This window comes from Heterocephalus glaber, unplaced genomic scaffold, assembly GCF_053883595.1.
Source record: "Heterocephalus glaber isolate CG9 unplaced genomic scaffold, H.glaber_assembly_v1.0 deba00000347, whole genome shotgun sequence".
Classification (NCBI taxonomy): Eukaryota; Metazoa; Chordata; class Mammalia; order Rodentia; family Bathyergidae; genus Heterocephalus; species Heterocephalus glaber.
In genome coordinates, this window is record NW_028258143.1 from 20,812,881 (window position 1) to 20,833,439 (window position 20,559).

Sequence of the window (20,559 nt, forward strand, 5' to 3'; positions counted from 1 at the left end):
TTTCTTCCCTAGACTGGGATCGATGTGGAAGTATCTGTAACTGGTCCACAGGCTGGCTGCCAAGACAAACATTGTTCACACTTATTTTATTAACTGTGTGCAGGGGGTCCTTGGGCTTCTGAAGTTTCCAAGACTGGATCTGGATTGTTCTTCTAAGTTGAGGGACCAGTCAGTACCTAGAATTTTCTTCCACTAACTCAAAGGGTCTTTGTATACACTTCCTTCCTTCTCTTGCAGAAAACCTTTAGAATGTTATGCACATAATAGGTCTTCAAACCATTTAACTTGATTTCTTCCCTGCTCTTTTTGGGGATTTCACAAACCCCAGATAACCCAGCTTCTCAAAGCTGGCTGTCTGTTGGGGCTCTGCCTGTCAGAGTGTTTCCTTAAGCAAGCCCTCCCAGGGGCACCCAGCTGACTTCCAACACAGTCCTCCCTGAGGCCAGTGTGTACGAGTGCCGGCTTTCGGCTTTCATGTTTTCACGTGCAGCTTTTGTAAGGGTCAGATGACCTCTGTACCATTTTTGATCCCTAGAACCACTTTAAAAAGCACATAGTTGGACCTGTTGGACTCCACAGCGGGTGCAGGGAGCAGCCAGCCCCTGGATAATGATTAACAACTATCCTGGGGATGAGTGGAGACTAAGGGGGTTAAGAACCAGTGGAGATTTCCATCCTTGTGGGTAGATCTTCATTTTCATCACCTTCTCTCCTTTCCAGTCCTTTCTCTGCCTAGAAAAGGTGAAGATTTTGACCATTTTACGCTAACCACCCCCGTTGGTAAATTCTGGCTTCCACTGAGTACATAGGACTTCGGTCTCTGCCCTACCCTTGTCATTGCAGGTCCTTTCCTGTCCTGGTCATTTATACCTACCATTTCTATGGTGATTCTTTTTTTTTGTTTTTGAGACGCAGTCTCCCTGGGCATAAGTGACCCTCTCATCTCAGCCTCCTCAAGTACATGTATGTGTCACCTTAAGGCCCCACCCCCTCTATGGTGATTTTTAAAACTTTATTCCAAGATGCAGAGTCACAAGGCTATGAATGCAAGGTTGAACCAGGATGCAGGGAGTCCATGGTGATCACCCGAGATGTTGGTGGCTGTTGTTGTCCCTGATGGTGCTGGGGATCCACTGGTACAGCAAAGCATGCGGTACCCTTGAGCCTCATCCCAGCCCCACTTGAGAGTTTCTGTGGGCTGCTTGGATTTGCAGAGAGCAGAGCTTATCACCCACACAGGCTGGACCTCAGCTGGGAAGTGGGAATCCATAGCAGTCTGTAAAGTGCAACAGGACGACCATTTTGTCAGGAAAAGACGGGAATAGAGCTGAGCTTCCTACTCCCAGGCCAGACGCTTTTTGCTCTGTACTGCACCGTCTGTGTTGCTGAGTGCAGCACTACTAGGTTTTATTTTGTAAAAAGATTTATCTTACACCCTCACATGGGGGCAGGGACGGCAGATATTCAAGAGGACTAAGAGCCAGAGTGAAGGCTGAGACCAGAGTTCCCAGGAGCTTAGTGGGGCAGGGAGACAGGCCCTGGTCCACTCCTGCCTGGGAGTGGGGAAACCTCAGACCCAGCCTTGGAGCACATGCATTTGAAGTAAAAGGCCCTAGATGAACAGCCACCTTCTTGCTGAGTAGATTGGACATGTCACGGTGCCTTGGTAAGTCAGTTTCCTATCTCTCAAGTGGGATTAGGCTGCACTTCCTGCTGTACCACCCCCTGCCACGTCCACCCCATGTATCTCCCACCATGTCAAGGAGACTAAAAGAGCTAGGGGTCCTCGGTCTCCCTTTTGACTTTATCAGATTCATTTAGCTGTTGTCCTGAATGCTGTGGAGAGACAAGTGAGTTGCAGTGGGGGACTTCTTGTGTTTTCTGAGCATCTAAGCTTGTCCTTGAAAATGAGCTGGGATCCAAGGAAGCCCCTTTTCCCTGCAGGAAGGACCAGGCAGTGAGGCACAGCATACTCCCTCCCCTTGAGTTTCAGGGTGAAAGCCTGACAAATGCACACCAAATCTCTTCCTGGGTATCATTTATTTCCCTGTCCCTTCTTGGGCCCCGAGCTGCTCTTCCCAGAAAACCAACACAGACCGAGTCCAGGGCCCTGGTCCTGTCCCACGGTTCTCCAAGTCCCTTCTGCTCAGGCCTGAGGACTCCGAGGCCTGAGGGAGGGGCGTTATCAGCTACAGCAGGGAGCACAGGATGTCTTCCAGGTTCTGCAGCAGTGTCCTGCACTCTCAGGACCTGGCTCGGCCTCTGTCCATAGGCAGCTCTGCTCCAGCCTCTCAGATGATGCTGTCCCTGCAGGTGCCCCGGCTCTGCTCGGAAGGGCAGGCTTTGCTGGTGGCCTTGGTGCCATGGGTGGGGTCACTGGTGCCATTGCTGAAGGAGGAGTTGAGGACCATGGGGTGCAGTGGGAACTCCTGGAGGTGCCATTGTCGCCACTTCTTCTGAATTTCCAGCTGCACCTGCCAGAGACACCCCATCAGCTGGGAAGGGAGGGTCAGCCAGTGCCTGGAACTTGCCTCACACACCCTGAGCCCCCGTGCATGTCCCGCCACTCCTACCCAGCTGGTCCTGCTGTCCCCACCCTCACCCATAGGCCACTCCACCTGACCATTCCACCCCCTTATCCCCAAGGCACTTGCACCTGCCATCCCATTACATGGTGTCCCCAGGAAAGGGCTTGTGGTTTATCCCCCCAGCTGCAGAATTCACATCCAGATCTACCCTGAGATAACTAGACTGTCATTCTTACACAGCCAGCCTAGCTCAGAACCCATCCAAGAGCCATGGTGTTGCTCCATGGACATCTTTACCATCCTTACCTCAAAGGGGCAACTATACTTCTGAGGCCAGGCTTGATGCCTGATTTTTGGAAAACATCAGAGGTCACTCCCCTTCGAGTGTGGTGAACCAGTTAGAGGGGCAACACCTCCAGAGAGGCTTTGCTGGGTAACACCATATGCAACCAGTGCTGGAGAGCCAGCCTCCGTGAGTCTGCAGGCTGGCATCCTGATCCAGATGCTCTGTGCATGACCAGAGTCATCCACACAGCTGCACAGGCCCCCATGGAGTCAGCACTCATTTGGAGGATAGAGCCACAGACATTTTTGAGTCACCCATTGCACTTATGGGAAGACTGAGGACAGGGAGGGCAGTGACCCCGATTACCCACCCAGCAAGCAGCAGAATGATCAGGAACCTGGGTTCTGCTTGAGGGGGCTGCACCTTTATCCTGTGTTTCTTGGACTTACCCACAGATCAGAATCACCAGGTGTGTTTGTTGAAACATTTAGTCCCGCCCCTGCCCAGACCTACATAATCCATTTTTACTAAATCAGAACTGGGGACAGAGCCAGGCAAGTGTTAACACACCCTCCGGATGAACCTGCTGTTCCTACTGAGCCCCAGACTCTTGGGAGACTGGTCAGGCCATGCCCTGAGGCCAGCCTGCTCTCCCACCCTTGACTCCCCCTCCCCAACCCTCTCCAGCAGCTCCGCACTGGAGCGCACTGGCATCCCAGGACACTTACCTCCCCGTTGAGGAAGCAGTAGAGGACGGCCACCACCAGCCCCTGCCAGAGGAGTGGGTGTTAGTGCAGGCTCACTGTCCATGTTGAGCAGCTGGACATGGGGCTTACCCCTATAACCTCTCCTGCCCAAGTCCCCTGCTCACCACCTCTCTCACCTTAGGGAATTACCTCCTCAGGAGCCCCACAGTGCCCTGGTTGTGCCTGTGCCATGAAGTGTGCACTGTGAGTCCCTTTCATTTGTTGTTCTCAATGCCTACCAGGGGCTCAAACATGTGGAGTTAGTGTCAGTAAGGTAGGGGTAGCAGGCAGTGACTTTCAATAATAAGTTGGGCTACCTGGGAGCAGCAGGACTGGCAGCACCTGAAGCATGTTCCCACCCTCCCATGAAGGGCCAGAGCCAGCCTAGTAGGAGACCCTGTGCCCTGTGTGGTCTCATTTTGAAGATAAGCTAGAAATCTGGAAACACTGAAACATGGACAGTTCATTCATACTGAAGAACAAATGTATGGTCAGAACAAACCATGTCCAGGCTCAGACCAGCTAGCAGCTTGGTCTCCCTGCCTGGGGACAGATGGGTACATCTCCACGGTCAGAGCTTGATGTACTCTGACTTGGCAAGATCTGTGCCTATCCAGATCCTTCCATCCCAGGGGCCTACCTCCACCTGCCCTTCCTTGGCAGGCTGCCTATCTGGTGATCCCTGTCCCCCGTAGGCACCTGTGCACATGGCTGTAACCTTGGGTGGCCTGGCTCCTTCCTCTTCCCTAGTCCCACCCATGTCTGCCCTTAGGTATTTACTGCTTTGAAAAGGACCCCAAAAGACAAAACACCAGCCCTTCTGTCCCCACTACTAGGATATTAGTCTTTCCCCCGCTAGGGATCGAACCCAGCGTCTCACCATACTAAGCACATGCTCTACCACTGACCTAACACCAGGGTACTGGCATTTTAATAAGTCACAAAACTAGAAAAGTTTAAATTAGAATTTCAGTGTCAGTGACTGCTGCATAGAAGGGCAACTATCTGTAGGGTAGGAGTGCTTACTTGGGGCTGTGGTTTCTATATTTTGCTGCACATTAGACCCACTGGGGAGCTTTGGCCCCAGTTTGAGCTCTGTAACCCACACCTGAAGGTCTGATGGGAAGATGAGTAGCTTTTAAAGGTCCCCAAAACGTTGGAGTGGGCTTCACCCTCTGGGAACCACTGTTAGAAAAAAAGGCACTTAATAGCTTTAGATCTGTAGCATAGCTTGGCCTGAGTCATTGTGGCACCCTGGGTTCCTTCACTATATTCCACTTAAAGCCCTGGGTAGAAGGTGGGAGGGGAGAAATGACCCACAATTACCAGGTGAGGAAACTGAGCCAGAGAAAGTTTTGGCAGAACTAAAGCTATTTGTGCTTGGCCCAGAGCTGGCAGTCAGGCTGGATCCAGCTTGCCCAGAACACCCTATCCTAGGATCCAAGGACAGATTTTAGTTAGCTGTGCCCCAAGCATACATAGCAGCAGGCCTCACATAAGTCACCAAGTTTACTAAATTTAGCAGTTATCATGTGATCATTAAAAATGAAGACTTGGGCCGGGGATTTAGCTCAGTGGTTCCTCCTCCTGACCTGCAAGTGCAAGGACCAGAGTTCAATTCCTGGTACCAAAAAAAAAAAAAAAAATGAAGACTTTTGCAGAATTTTAATGACAGGAAGAAATATTCATGACAGGCATGATAGAGAAAGCAAACAGGGCCCAAAGCTATACACATTATGATCCTAATTATATGTATGTGTTCGTGTGTGTGTGTGTGTGTGTGTGTGTGTGTGTGTGTGTCTTCCTTAATAGAAGTTGTTTTCAGGTTATGAGATTATAGATGATTCTTTTCTTTTTTTGTTCTAGTACTGAGGAATCTAACTTAGAGCCTTGTAAATATTAAGCAAGTGCTCTACCACTGAGTGATAGTCCAACCCTTTTTAAAATTTTCTTTTTTACTTTTCTTTATTTTCCAAATTATCTATAATAAGCAAGTATTATTCATACAATCAGAGAGATTTTGTGTATTTTAGTTTTTAGAAGTATTTGACTGTTAAGGGATTGAGGACTGTGTATGTTCTTTAAGTCCTTATTCAGAAACACACACTAAAATTCTTACAGAAGGAATAATACAGTGTCTTGGATTTACATAATAAAATGGGGGTGGTGGGCAGGGATAGAGATGAAACGAGATAGACCATCAGTGCATGTTGCTGAAGCCAAGGAATGGCTACACATGGGTTCATTCTATTCCCTTTATTTTTGGATATATTGAAGAACTTTTCATATATGTATATATGTACATATATATGTATTTTATTTATATGTGTGCTCATAAACATAAGCACATATATAGTATACATAAACATATAAAAACTTTTAATGATCCTTTTTCCTTCATAAGCACTTCGATGGGACCATTTAGAAAGTGCTTTTGGTTTTCTCTTGAAAGTTTCCCAGACAGAAGCCAAATGTCTTCTCCTAAGTAGTCTATAGCTCCAAATACAAACCCTAAATCTGGAGCACAAAAAGTTCCATGCACATGGTGAAGCTGATGCGGGTCTCCAACCTCTCTACCTGGTCACTACTCACTCGTGTGAGCGGGGTCAAGTCCTCACACCCACCTGGATCTTAAAGTCCCCAGCTGCTGAATGCGTCATGGCAAACCCAGCCTCCCTGAACTTACACATACAATCAATGGCTGAAAAAGCTCCCTGGGCAAGAGGAAAAGAACTGTGGGTTATGCACACAAGAGACCAGGTTCTCAGGAGGTCGGGGCACTGGTGGGCGAAGGAGCTGCTCAGAGGAGAGCAGAGGGGACACCTTGGGGTAGGGTCTGAGTCCACTCAATGGTATGTTTCAGGGATGGGATGTTCCTGGAACCTATGAGCGGTAGAGGTCCTGGCTGTGCTATCTACACAGAACCCCAGGGAGAGGGGTGTGCTTAGAGTCCCACCCTAAGGCCAAAGCTTTCTGTGCAGAAGGCCCTGCTGGACAGTGTTGCTCCACTGTGGGGTGCTGTTGAGGTCAGGATAACTCCTTCAGGAGAACCCACGGGGAGAAGCTTCTCCAAGACCCTAAAAACTATAATCATGGAGCTTCTTTGGCAATGGGCTTGATTCCCTCCCCTTTTTATTCTTTTGCAGTGCCAGGGATGGAAGCTAGGGCCTGTGCATGTTAGACAAGCTCTGTACCACTGACTAAGCTATATTCCCAGCCCATGTAAAACTCGAAATAGATTGTTCCTGTCTTTGTTGTGGGCTACAGGAAGCTTCAAAACTTACTGGTGACCCATCTCCCCAGCCTTTATAGGACTTTACCAAATTTGTTTCTGTGAAGGAACTCAACTAGCTTTATATTCTTTTTTCACTGATCCTTCATCTACTTTTGGGGGGCATATCCTTTATATGTTTTTCCTGAAAGTGACATCTCCTAAGGACTGTTGGAAGGAAATAGCTATGAGTAAGTAGGCAAGTAACATCATGATGTTTGGGATTCAAATTAAGACTCTGCGCTAGTTAAACATATTTCATTTTGTTTGTTTTTAACATCAGAATATCTTTTTGCATTAGGAGGTAGGTGATTGTCCACCTCCTTTTTTTAAAGACAGTTTTTATTTTTAATAAATTCCACATGCTCATGGTTTTAAAAAGCCAAATGATTCTTGTTTTTAAAACCCAGCAGCCTCCTGACACCCCCGCCCCTATTTCCTGTTCCTCAGAGACAACTGCTTGAACTCTCTTAACTGATTCTAAATAATACGCTGATGCTGCTACTTGTGGGTTTTTCAGCTTGGACATTTTCTCTGGACTTCCCAATCCAAAGACGGGAAGTCTTTCAAACACTTGCCTGCAGGGCTCATCTTCCTCCTCCCTTTTTGATGGCTCAGCCTTGGTTGTTTATGTACTGGGGCCCTGTGTATGCTACAGAGAGTTGTGCGACAGTGTGCCAGGGTGGCTTTGCCTTTGTGTTTTCCCTGGAGTCAGGCTCTTTTAGTTTTATCTCCATTTGACTATTAGGGACTGTGTATCCCACTCTGGATCACACAGCACAGGCAGGTCCTCCCCACCCCTGCATCCCTTGGGTCTTCCAAATGAGGTGTCCCTTACCCAAGCCATGCCTAAACCTCAGGAAGCTCTGGCTTGCTGCCTCTGTGGCCTCCTCTTCTAAGGAAACAGAGAACTACTCCTTTTAGCCACACAGTCCCCAAAGCTTACCTGGAATGAGCCAAGGGCCAGTTCGAAAAACAGCTGGACCTCCATAGCATTCTCAGGCGAGAAGGCAAAGACGATGTAGTGGACCCCAAAGAGGGGGATCAACAGAAGGGTGGACTTGGCCAGGCGCCTGGGGACAAAAAGACACACGGACACTCCTGTTTTCCCTCCCTGCAGCCCGCCCTTTCATCTAGTGGCTGATCACTTGAGGCTTGGAAATAATGTCCCCACATTTTTTTTGTTTACAGTTTTTGTTTTTCTGAGCTTCATATTTTTGTAGTGTCGGAGATCAGAGGGCATTATTTGGCCAGCACTCCACCTCCGCCCCCGCCCCCCATCCTGTTCTAATTTTATTTTGGAAAATTCCTAACCTTCCATGTAGTGATCACTCAGACATAATACTAACCAACTTGTGACCAATCCTAAATCTTTCTGATCAGTAGTATTCATTAATATCTACATAAATACTCAAATAACTTTTAATTATATGCCTGTAACTACTACTCTGTGACTAATACATGATGAACAAAGCCAATTTTGTTATTTAAAAAATAATATATATCTATGAGGAAAAGTTCTTATATTTTCTTCACAGACTTGAGTTGCCAAATTAGCAACTAAAAATACAAAATGCCCAGTTTGATCTGAATTTCAGATACAACTTGTATACTTTTAGGGGGCATGAATCCTAAAACTTACTGTTTACTCAAATTTCAGATGTAACTTGGCATCTTGTTTTTGGTCTGGCAACTTTGTTCCACATCCCAGCTCCACCAAATTGTGCGGCCTTCTGGTCAGCGATGTCATGGGGAATCTGACACAAGTAATCCTGGCCACTATCACATCCCCAAAACAAGACATCATGGAGAAAGTCTCTGTCAGACACTAATTTGTCTTCAGCATCTATTATAGGCAGAACCGGGTTCCCACCCCAATTCACATGTTGACATCCTAGCCCCTAGTACCTGGAGTGTGACTTATTTGGAGAAAGGGTCTTTTTTTTTTTTTTTTTGGTACCGGGGATCAAACTCGGAACCTTGCGCTTGCGCGGCAACCACTGAGCTACATCCCCGGCCCTGGAGAAAGGGTCTTTAAAGAGTGATTCAGTTAAAATGAGGCCTTTAGATTGGACTCTAATCCAACTGAGATACAAAAGAATATAACCCCTGACACTTTCCTTTTCCTATGACAGACAGGAGGGCAGCTGTCTGACCGGCAGCTGTCATGCCGTCCTCCTCACTGCCCTTGCTTCTGCATGGGTAGCCTCTGGCCACTAGCCCAGGGCCATCCCAACACCCCTGGAGTTAATTCTGAGGCTGCAGGCTGTGATGATAGGAGCCACCCTGCTCCTGCCATTCCAGGCACTGCTGTCACCTGCCTGATACTCCCGAAGCCCAAGAGTTTGTGATCAACATGGCCAGCCCTCCTAAAGACTCCTCCAAAGTGGGAGCAGTCACAGTTTCAGCCCCTATTTTCGCAGAGATGTGGTAGCTATCAAACTTCTGTGGCCTTCTCCCGATGACTCTACCCTGTAACCACCTCTGTCCTTACTTTGAAAGTTCTCGGGCTGGTCTGTGAAATGTACAGATCTGCACACATGTGGGTCCACTGCTTCTCTGTATAAGCAGTGCCCCCTCATACTCCTTAGGCCAGTGGAGGAGAGCTCCCTCCTATGCATGATCCCCTGTGCTGTAGCATAATAGGTCCTAATAAAGCCTGTTCAGGTGCTCCTGTAAATCTGCTTGTCGCTCTTGTCTCAGGTAGTGTGGGCAGAGCAGTTTGCATTAAGAGTCGGTAACACGAGAGGCTACTATCCATGAAGAGTTCCAGAGTCCAGCAGCAGAGACAAGCAACAATCAACAAAGATCAGTGGTGGAAGGCAGCAGGCTGGCAGTGTCTACTGGTGACAACTCGCCTTGACTGATGGCATTTGGTGACAAGTGGAAGCCAGAAAGCCGCCAAAGGAGCTGTGGCCCTGGCTGCAGAGGAGCTGATAGCAGTGGCAGGGAGCTGCCAAGAGCCGTAACTCTAAGGGCCAAGGGCTACTGGCTCTCAGAGCCCAGAGCTAGTAATCAAGCCCCACTTGGGTGATTCACGATTTCCTTCTCAGCTAAGCAAAAGAACTCTCAGCTGACTTTGACAACATCAGCTGATGTCCTTATGAGAGGGGGAAACTGAGGCATACAGACATGGGGGATGTGTGTGCACAGAGGAAAGACCACATGAGGGCACAGTAAGAAGCCATCCACAAGCCGAGGGAAAGACCTCAGAAGAAAGAGAACCTTGATTGTGGATTTGCAGCCCCCAGAACCATGAGAAAACAATGTCCTGTTGTTTAAGCTCCCCCCCATCTTTTGTTCTGTGTTGTTTGATTAGAGGAATCCTTTCAGACTGACGCTCTCCCCTCAACATCTTATGATTTTAAATATTTTTGAGTCACACATCTTGAAAAATCTGATGAAAGCTAGTGATTTCCTCCTGGATAATACACATTTCTAAATAAATCTGACTGAATTGGGATCCCCAAAGCCCATGCAGACTCCCTAGCCTTGCCTCAAGGATCATATCTATACTTTCAGGCCTCTTGCTTGAGATTTCTGAATTTTCCCACCCAGTAGTGTCTGAGGTCTCATAATCAGACCCATTCTCCTACCCCTGCCATTTACACTGTAAACTTCTTGAGACTAGGTCCATAGCTTTTCTTTCTTTTGGGCTAACACCAGTTGAGTAAATGGTAGGTGCTCAACAAATGTTTGTTGGCTGACATTGTGCCTGGGCTTTTGCCTTCCACTTACTTGTAATGGTTCATTTCATTTCCTGTTTCTTGGGCTCTAAGTTTTCTCATCAGGATTCTTAGAATGTTTATAAAAAAGATGAAATTGATCTGTAAAACACAAGGCAGAGGCAGGGCTGACGGTCCCATTGCAGCCAGGATGGTACATCACTGCTGCCCAGCCCTGTGCCCAGCATCCTGGTGAAATAAACTCTCTGGATGAAGCAGCACCTCTGCCCATAGGCTGCAGGAACTATATGGTCTGCTCAAGCGCCGGGCAGGTTAGTCACACTTGCAGTGTTTCGGAATCCTCATGGATCTTGAAAACTATGGGTCTGGCTGGGCTGAGAGTTGGCAATTCTAATAATCCCCAGATAAGTCCAAGCTGACAGGCTATACAGCAGCACTCACAAGGTTTAGGGTACAGACTCCTAGGTTCCACCCCACAGGTTATGGTTCAGTAAATCTGATGTGGGGCCCAAGAATTTGTGTGTGTATGTGCATGTGCATGTGCATGTGTGAGGGGGGCACTGGGGATTGAATCCAGGGGTGCTGTACCACTGAGCTACATCCCCAGCCAGTTTTCTATTTTGTATTTTGAAACAGTGTCTCACTAAGTTGCCCAGGTGGAAATTAAACTTAGAACTTTCTTTTCCTTTGTTCCTTTTTACCTTTTGTTATTTGGGGTGGAGAGGACTGGAGATTGAACAGAGGGGTCTTTGCACTGAGCTTTATCCCTATCCCTTCTTTTAGTTTTTATCTTGAAACAGCGTCCCACTAAATTGATCATGCTAGGCTCAAACTTGGAATTCTTCTGCCTCAGTCTCCAAGAGTACTGATATTACCGACATGCAGCACCATGTCTGGCTTGAATGTGCACAACCTCCTAGGTGAAGCTGAAGGTCCAAGGATCATACTTTGATCCACTGTATTTAGCGGTATGTTGCTGTATAAGAGCACTTAAAATATTTTAAAAGAGACTGGGGATAGATAGCTCAGTGGTAGAGCATTTGCCTAGCAGCCACAAAGCCCCAAGTGGATAAAAGGGCCAAATCCTTGCATCTATCTAAAAGTATCTATATGCTTTCTGCCAACTAAACCATAGCTTCCTGAAGGTCAGGAATGGAGTCCATTTCTTTCTTTTGGAGCCTCTTGCCTCATCTCAGTGCCTGGCCTGGGAGGTTAAGAATTTTCTCACATGGTAGCAGTCCCCCTCTTCCCCCAGCACCTGGAGAGTGGAGAAATCCTTGGGTCACCCTCATTGTTCTCAGAAGTAGCCTAGGGCTGGGAAACACTTGTTGAAAGACATATGATTAGGGGCAGTCTAGGACTCCTAATGGAGTGCTGTTTCTTAAGAAACACTTGGCACCTGGAGGGATCTCAGCCTCCAGGTCCCCTACTCCTGCCAGCTGGTCACTCTTTCCATCTGTCCCACTAGCCTCTGCCTCAGGGGAGGTCAGCCACTCACCAGGATGGAGAGGATCACAGGCCCTCGAATGACCCACCAAATGGAAGCATTGGTGTTGATGTCCCAGCACCTACAGGAGGGAGGGATGACCAGGAGTTGTTAGGAGCAGAAAACCAGACTGACTGGCAGACACTTCCCTGAGGCATCCTTTGGTATTAGGACCCACGTCTGTGGCTCTGAGCCCCCACAGCTGTGTACCCAGCACTGTTAGGACCTGCCCCTCTCCCGTGGGGACCTGAGAGATGGGGACCTTGGGTCTTAAAGATATGTCAGAATTTACTGGGGTGCACGGTGGCAATCTCAAGATGCTAAGAAGCCAGGTAGATAATATCTGTGTGTGAGCACTTGGATGACTGGCATGAGATTAGGACCCAGGGACCTCAGGCATGGGGGTACTTGGCCAATAAGAGCATGTGCTTGGTCCAAGGCATTCATAGCTCCACTCCAAATGATTTCTGCCATGAGGGGAAATGAGAAATACTAACAAAGCTTTACAATTTTTGGAGAGGCTGAAGCTCTGGATTTTTAAAAATCTAAACCAGCTGGGTGTGGTGATGCACAGCTATAATCCCAGTGCCTGGGAGGCTGAGGGAGGAGGATCACTGTGAATTCGAGGCCAGCCTGGGCTACATAGTGAGTTTAAGGACAGCCTGAACTACATAGCAAGACCCTGTCTCAAAAAAAAATCTAAGCCAGATGTGGTGGCACACACCTGTAATCCCAGCACTCTGAGAGGCTCAGCAGGGTCCCAAGTTTGAGCCTGGCTTGGACAATTTAGCAACTTAGAGTGACCCTGTCTAAAAATAATAAATTATAAAAGGGCTGGGGTGTAGCTTAGTGCAAGGGCCCTGGGTTCAATTCCTGAAACCACAGGAAAAAAAAAAAAAGGAAGGAAGGAAGGGAAGGAGGGAGGGGGGAAGGAATGAAAGCAAGCAGGCAGGTAGGCAACTTACTCATTTAAAATATTATTTTGGGCCAAATTTGGATGAAAAGATGCAGAAACCTCACCCAGCCTAGTCCACTTATTGGCCTGGCTGTGTCACTAGGCCCTTGAGAAACAGGCTCCCTCCCATGGTGCTGCCTCACTTTCTGGGCCTATCTCATGCTCTCTTCTCCATGCCTCCTCAAAATCTGGCTGGAGCTTACCATGCCTTCCTCATTCCTTCAGAGAACAGGACCAGGGGCCTACTTTGTCACCATCATGGTGGTGATGGCACACACCCAGGAGCTGAGAATGCTGCTATAGCTCTTTGGGGTCTGTAAACCACAGGAGTAGGAACCGTCCGGGAGGGATGTTCCAGAGGTTAGGAACACCTGGCCCTTTCTTGGACTTTCTCCACTGAGCAGCACCTGCCTGGGGGTCTGCAGCTCCAGTCTGGCACCTGACCTATGCACAGACCTGTCCCTGCAGGCATGGCCCACCTGGAAACTCACAGGTGGGGAGCAGTGGCAATTGTTCCAGGTGAGCTACTCACCTGTGGCCTCTAACATGAGAAACTGGCTTTTTCTGGTTAGCTCCAAAGAAGTATGTATGCTATTTGAAGAACTGGATGATGTCAAATACAATTATGTATTGGTATTTATGAGAAATGGGCTTCACAACCCTCTGTAGGTATCAAATCTACAGATGCTCAAGTCCATGTACAAATGCCATAGTACGTGATCATAGCCTAAACACATCTTCCTGTATACTTTAGATGATTTCTAGATCACTTAGAATACCCCATACAAAATAAAGGCTATGTTCATGATACAGTTATATGGTTTGGGATAGAGAATAATGACAAGGAAAGACATCTATACTTGTTCAGTACAGACCAATTTTTTAAAAAATATTTTCAACTCTTGTTTGAATTTGTGGATGCAGAACCCACAGATATGGAGACCGACTATGCATTTCTGTTACCTCTCCTTCTGACAGCTTACCCAACATCTTCCAGAAAATGCCTGGTGATAGCCCACAAAGTCACAAAAATGGCTGGAGAACCTGAGGATTAGAAACAAAAGGAAGGGGAGGAAGGAGGACTCAGTCTTCAACATATGAGGAGCAGAACAATTAGTTACCTAGGTACTGAGCAAGTGCCAAGGTTTGGTTTCCATGGAAACCACTTTGCCATCCTGTGTCCAAATGTAGCCCCATGCTTTAAGAAGTCTGAGGGTGCCAGGGGAGTGGAAGCAGGATCAGAAGGAGCCTAAAGTCCATCTGGGGTTAAAGATCTCAGGGAAACTTGGCCCAGGCTCTAGGGGACCTCTGTAGAGAAGAGAAGGGACTGGAGACCAAAGCACATACATGGAGCTCATGGAAGTAAATGGGGGACTCCCTGTTTTGAACTAGGGTATGGCTGCCAGAGTGTGTGGGTGGGGCAACAGGGATTCAGGTCATGGACAAAGCATCAATTTTATTAAATTATTGGTTTGTAAAAAGCTTGGCTATCTAGTAATGAAAATCATCACTGTCATATTGATGCAAAAGAACATTTTGGTTTGGAGAAGAGAAAATGCTCATGAATTTAAACGATAAAATACAAACACATTATATTTTCCAGGTGCATCCATTTTCCTACAAATGTCTCAAATTTGTCCTTCTTTATAGCCAAGTAGTATTCCATTGTATATAGATATCACATTCTCTTTATCCAGTCATCTGTTGATGGACATACAGGCTGTTTCCAGGATTTTTCTATTATGAACTGTGCTATAATAAACATTGGTATGCATATATCACTGTAGTATGATGGTTTAAACTCTTTGGGGAAGATACCTAGAAGGGGGATAGCTGGCTCAGATGAAATGTCTAAATTCAGGTCTTTGAGAAATTTCCATAATGGATCTCTTGCAGATAGGAAGGGGTCCAGGGGACCAAGGGGGAAGGTTGAGGGTGAGGAATGGGGAAATAGGTAAGTGAAGATATGCCACGTGCAAGGTCTTAATTACCACAATGAATGTGGACATTATAAGCTATAAACATGAAGTACGGTTAATAATACTAAGAATGAAAAGGGGGAAAGGAAAACTAAAGGAGGAGGGAGGGAGGGGGAGGAAAGAGGTTAAAAAGAGAAAGAAGCTGTATTATGTACATGTACCAACTCCACAAGATGATTGTAAAGTGCATGTACTGCAAGCATGTACTGATAAAATTTTTTAAATGATAAAAAAACATTTCTTGACTTCTGATTAAACATGGAAAATTGAACTTATATATTTCTATTTCCCCTTGAAATGGTGAAATCCCTCCAAAATCATATAGTAAAGAAAGAGAAACTGGGGCAGTAGATGTAGCTCAGTTAGCAGAGTGCTTCCTAGCATACTTGAGGCCCTGAGTTCGAGTCTCAGCTCTGGAAGAAGAGGAGAGGAGAAGGGAGTAGGGAAGGAGAGGAAAGAGAGGGAGAGGAGAAGGAAGGAAAGAAAAAGGAGAAGGAAAAGGAGAAGAGGAAGAAGAAATCAGAGAAGCCCATAAGCACAAAGACTGGGAAGGAAGGCAGAAGTGGACAAGAAATGTCAACACATTTAAGAACATGCAAACCTGGCAGAAGAGTGGCAATCAATGTTAATGTTGCAGAGCACAGAAAACTGAAATATAAGTGTTGCATGGGGCAGTGCTCTGGGAAAGTCCTAGGGGTGCTCTGGGGCCCAGGCACAAGGACCCTAGGAGGCAAGACACAGGGTGGGGCTGGAGAGCAGGTGGTTTGGAAATATGGATGAGAAACAGATGACCACTGCAGGGGGCCGACACTACTCTCAGGAGAACAAAGAGTCAGCTGTGTATGTCCACCAGAGAGAAACTGAGCCAGAGAACCGGGACTTTGGCCTAGCAAAGGCCAGGAGCAGAGCTCACTGAACACATGAGTGACACTGCCATTTCCACCTGCACTGTGCAATATGCAAGCATCAGCCACCTGTAGCTACTGAGCACTTATGCAGCCGGTCCTAGAGGTGAGATGTACCTAGTACCAATAAATCAATGTAAAATACATCACTAAGAATTTTTATATTGAGGACATCCGAAATGATACTATTTTGGTTACTGTAAGGTCAGACTGAGGCATGATTGAGACCACTGAGGCAGGCAAAGTTCAAGCAACATGAAATGAGTTTATTGCTGTCTGAGTGCAGATGGGCCAAGGGAGAAAAGGTCTTTGGCACTGACATGGGGGTGTGCGAGGTTGATATGGAGGAGTTTAGGTATGGGAGGGGGCACTGGTCGAGAGGTGGAAAACTAAAGAGTCCCATCGGTGATGGGCCTGGGGCTGGCTGATAAACAGGATGATGGTGAGGGCAGCAGGATGGCTGCTGGCTCCCTCTTATTTCTATGCTCCTGTGGATGTGGGTAGCGAGTCTGCTTGGATGGGGGTCAGACTTGGGGGCCTGTCAGTTACACTGAGTTAGAGAATATTATTTCTTTCTTTCTTTTTTTTTTTTGGTACCGGGGATCGAACTTGGGTCCTTGTGCTTGCGCAGCAGGCGGCGAAACCACTGAGCTAAATCCCCGGCCCCAAGAATATTATTTCTGTTTCTTTTCTAATATGTTTGCTGTGGCTGCTAGAAAAATTTAAAATTATTATTAGTTATTTTTATTGTTATTATTATTTGCAGTGCTGGCTTTGAACACAGGTCTCATACATGTTAAGCAAATGTTGAGCTATACCAATTTTGTTTTCTTTTTTTAAGAGTAAGAGTCTCATTATGTTTCTCAGGCTGGACATAAACTCTCAGGCTCAAGCAATCCTCCTGCCTCAGACTTTCAAGTATCGAGGAAAGAGGCACATAGCACTGTGCATGGCCTTAAAAGTTTTATATGTGACTCTCATTCTATGTCTTTCTTTTTACAAAAATTTTAATGATGTGTTTTATTTAACCCAATGTATGCAAAATATTATTTCAATAGTAATAAGTATTACAAAATTATTAATGAGATCTCACAGCTTTTTCCATACTGTTTTCAATATTGCATGTGTATTTCATACTCACAGCACATCTCCACTGAACTGACCACATTTCTAGAGTTCAGGGGCCACATGTAGCCAGTGGCTAAAGAAATAAATAAGATTAATCTGTTTTATGGGGAAGAATCATAAAGGCTGACATTTGAGGATAAAAGAAACAATCACATCTATTTCTAATGGATATTCCTGTCCATACACCAGATGGCAAAAGCCTGGCCCCTGGGCCTGTCTATTTTCAGACCTCTAGCAGCTGGGTTTCTACATCAACTCTGGCCCCTACTCACAGCCCCAGGCAGGGAGTAAAGAGTCCTTTTCTGGAGGAACTGAATAACCCCAGACAAAGGGCTTAGAGATAATAATGCTTGGGGCCCCCAACACAATGGCCATTTCCACCCCACTCCCTTGAGAGATAAGTCTCATCCAACAAAGAGACTTTGGACAGCTGTAAAGTGACTCATTCTTAAACATGAACAGACATGTCATGTTCAAGGTCACTGGCATCTGATTATATAAAAGACTAGGAACAAAACAATCAGAGAAAAGGAACTTAGAGGAAAGAGACCATATAGGGGGCAAAAGGAAGTTGAATAACTCTAGGGAATATCATCAGAGAGATGGAAACCATTGCATCTAGAAGATACAGGCAGGATGCTGCAACCAGGAGTATTCCAAGACCAAGAAAGAGGGTGCAGAAACTGGATACCTTATGACCAAAATTAAAAGTTCAATAGATGGGCCGGAAGATAAAGATTAGGAATTTCTCAGAAAGCAGAACAAAAAGACAGTGGAATGCAAAATAGGAAATTAAAAAATTAGAGGTTGTTCCTTCCAAAATATGCACCATCTGACCAAAAGGAATTTCAGAAAAGAGAGAATAAAAATTGAGTGAAATAAATGATCCAACAGATGACATAGAAATATTTTCAAAAAATAAGGACATAAGTTTTCAGATGAAAGAAGCACCCAGTGCCAGGAAAATGGAGGATTAAAGATGATCTGCACTAGAACACATTCTTGTAACACTGAAAATCCCAGACAGAATATCCTGCATTTTATTTACCTTTTTTATTTACCTTTTGCAGGGGCCTCATGCATGCTAGGCCTCTTGCACCTAGAGTCTCATGCATGCTAGGCAAGTCCTCTACCACGGAGTTCCCCTAACTCCTGCTCCTGTCCTTACATTTTTAGTTTATTTTGTTTTGTTTTTATTTTTGTAGCCCAAGCTGGCCTCAAACTTGCAATCCTCCTGCCTCAGCTTCCTGAATGCCTAGATTACAGGCATGCACCATCACACCTGCTGCAATCTTTGCATTTTATGTATAGAGAAGTGAGTAAAATGCTCAGGAATGGCATGGCACTTTCCCTAACACCAGATGCCAAAACACAAAGCCTTCAAATTTCTGGGGCACACCGTAGCACTTCTCCCAGTGCAGAAGAGGCTTCCGGGCCATGGTAGCATCGCTCCCAGAGCAGAGGAGGATTCGAGGCTGCTGTACCATCGCTCCCAGCACAGAGGAGGCTTCCGGCCCACTGTACCCCAACCCTCCAAGCACAGAAGAGGTGAGCCACACAGGCACCAGCAGCACACACACACACATCCCCCCACCCCCATCAAAATGAGAAGATATGAAAACAAGTCTCAAAACCAGATTTTCAGATCACCTTCAGCAATGCCGACGGCAAACAAGATAGAACACTCTAATACTCAACCACCTGGAATCCCTGAATTGGCAACAAAAGAGAATCTGGGAAAAATGAAGCAGAAATAATTTCTCAGATAACAGCATAGATTTTGCTCATAGTGCAAGATATGATCAATAAATCTAGAGAGGAGCTGAGGAACATGATGGAATCCCAACATAGGAAACAAATGGAATCCTTAAAACAGATACAAACAGATTTCCAGGAGATTAAAAACTATTGAAAGCCTACACAGCAGAATGATCCAATGTGAGGACAGAATTTCAGACATAGAAGTTAAGATTGTAGTTAGTGACAAGGAAAAGAAAAGTTGCTTTACAATTGTAAGGGACCAAGAGAAATCAATCCAGCAGCTGCTAGACAATGGAAAGAAGAATAACATAAGACTGATTGGAGTCAATGAAGAAAGAGGAGAGAGTGCTGATGACATAAAAAAACTGTTCACAGAAGTGATGGCAGAAAACTTCCCAAGGAGGGGAAAAGAACTTGACATACAGACAAGTGAGGCATACGGGACTCCAACTAGCCTTGATCAAAAAAACTCTACACATAGGCATATAATTGTTAAGATTTCAGAAACTCAACAGAAGAATAAAGTTCTACAAGCAGTTAGAGAAAACAAACAAATCTCATACAAATGAAAACCCTTCTGAATCACAACAGACTTCTCAGCACAAACCATCAAGGCAAGAAGAGCTTGGAGCGATGTATTCCAAGCCCTAAAGGAAAACAGCCTCCAACTCAGAATGATGTACCCTGCAAAACTATCTTTCAAAATTGATGGAGAAATAAGATATTTTCATGACAAAGAGCACCTTAGGAACTTCATGAATACCAAATCAGCACTCCAAACAATTTCAGACAATATCCTAGGAGCAGACAATGAAGATCACAACCCCAGGAAGCCAAGCAGAATGAACCCATTGGGCGTGACAAGAAATTAAATGTAAAGAGGGAGAATCCAACAAAAAGAAAAAGTCATGACAATGATAGCTCAATGTATCAGTTATAACCGTCAATGTTAATGGTGTCACTTCACCTATCAAAAGAAATGGACTGGCAGAATGGGTCAAGAAGCAAGATCCAACAATATGCTGCATACAAGAACCACTTAATTCAAAAACAAACTCATAGACTGAAAGATAAAGAGTGGAAAACAATACTCCATGCAACAGGAACCTGAAAAACAGCAGGAGTACCTATCCTCTTTGCAGATCAAGTGGATTCCAAACCAACACTGATGAAGAGAGACAAAGAAGGACACTACATGCTTGGAAAGGGAAAAATCCAGGAGGAAGAGATGACAATCATAAATATCTATGCACCAAACACTAGTGCACCCAATATATAAAACAAATACTAACAGACATGAAAAGTCATGCATGCACTAATACAATAATAGTGGGGGACATCAATACCACACCATCACAAATAGCTAGATCAACTAGACAAAAAATAAGTAATGAAATACTAGAACTCAATCAAACTCTTGAACAAATGAACTTAACAGATGGTTACAGAGTGTTCTACCCCCCAAAAATCAGAATACACATTCTTTTCAGCTGCACATGGGTCATTCTCCAAAATTGACCACATACTCACTCATAGAACATGTTTAAATAAGTGCAAAGGAAGTGATGTTATCCCCTGTATATTATCAGACCATAGTGCAATGCAATTGGAGATTAATAGCAAAAGAAAGCTCAAAATTTTCATAAACACATGGAAATTGAACAACACACTTCTGAATAACCAATGGGCCACAGAAGAAATTAAAGAAGAAATCAGACAGTTCCTTCAATTAAATGACAATGACAATACAACATATCAGAATCTATGGGACACAGTGAAAGCAGTCTTACAAGGGAAATTCATGGCAGTGAATACTCATGTTAGGAAG

General features: G+C 45.6%; 1 protein-coding gene across 6 annotated transcripts in view; it reads right to left on the reverse strand.

Moving 5' to 3' along the window:
- Positions 1-2,023: 2,023 nt before the first annotated feature.
- Positions 2,024-20,559, reverse strand: part of Sctr (secretin receptor) — a 90,677-nt gene continuing 72,141 nt past the window's right edge. For all 6 annotated transcript variants that reach the window (XM_087198049.1, XM_087198047.1, XM_087198043.1 and 3 more), the window contains 6 exons: positions 13,942-14,002; positions 12,016-12,085; positions 10,570-10,658; positions 7,778-7,904; positions 3,543-3,584; positions 2,024-2,474 (listed from right to left, as the gene is read on the reverse strand). In XM_087198049.1, coding sequence (XP_087054175.1) covers positions 2,292-2,474; positions 3,543-3,584; positions 7,778-7,904; positions 10,570-10,658; positions 12,016-12,085; positions 13,942-14,002 — 572 coding nt within the window. In that variant the 3' untranslated portion in view covers positions 2,024-2,291. The remainder of the gene's footprint in view (positions 2,475-3,542; positions 3,585-7,777; positions 7,905-10,569; positions 10,659-12,015; positions 12,086-13,941; positions 14,003-20,559) is intronic.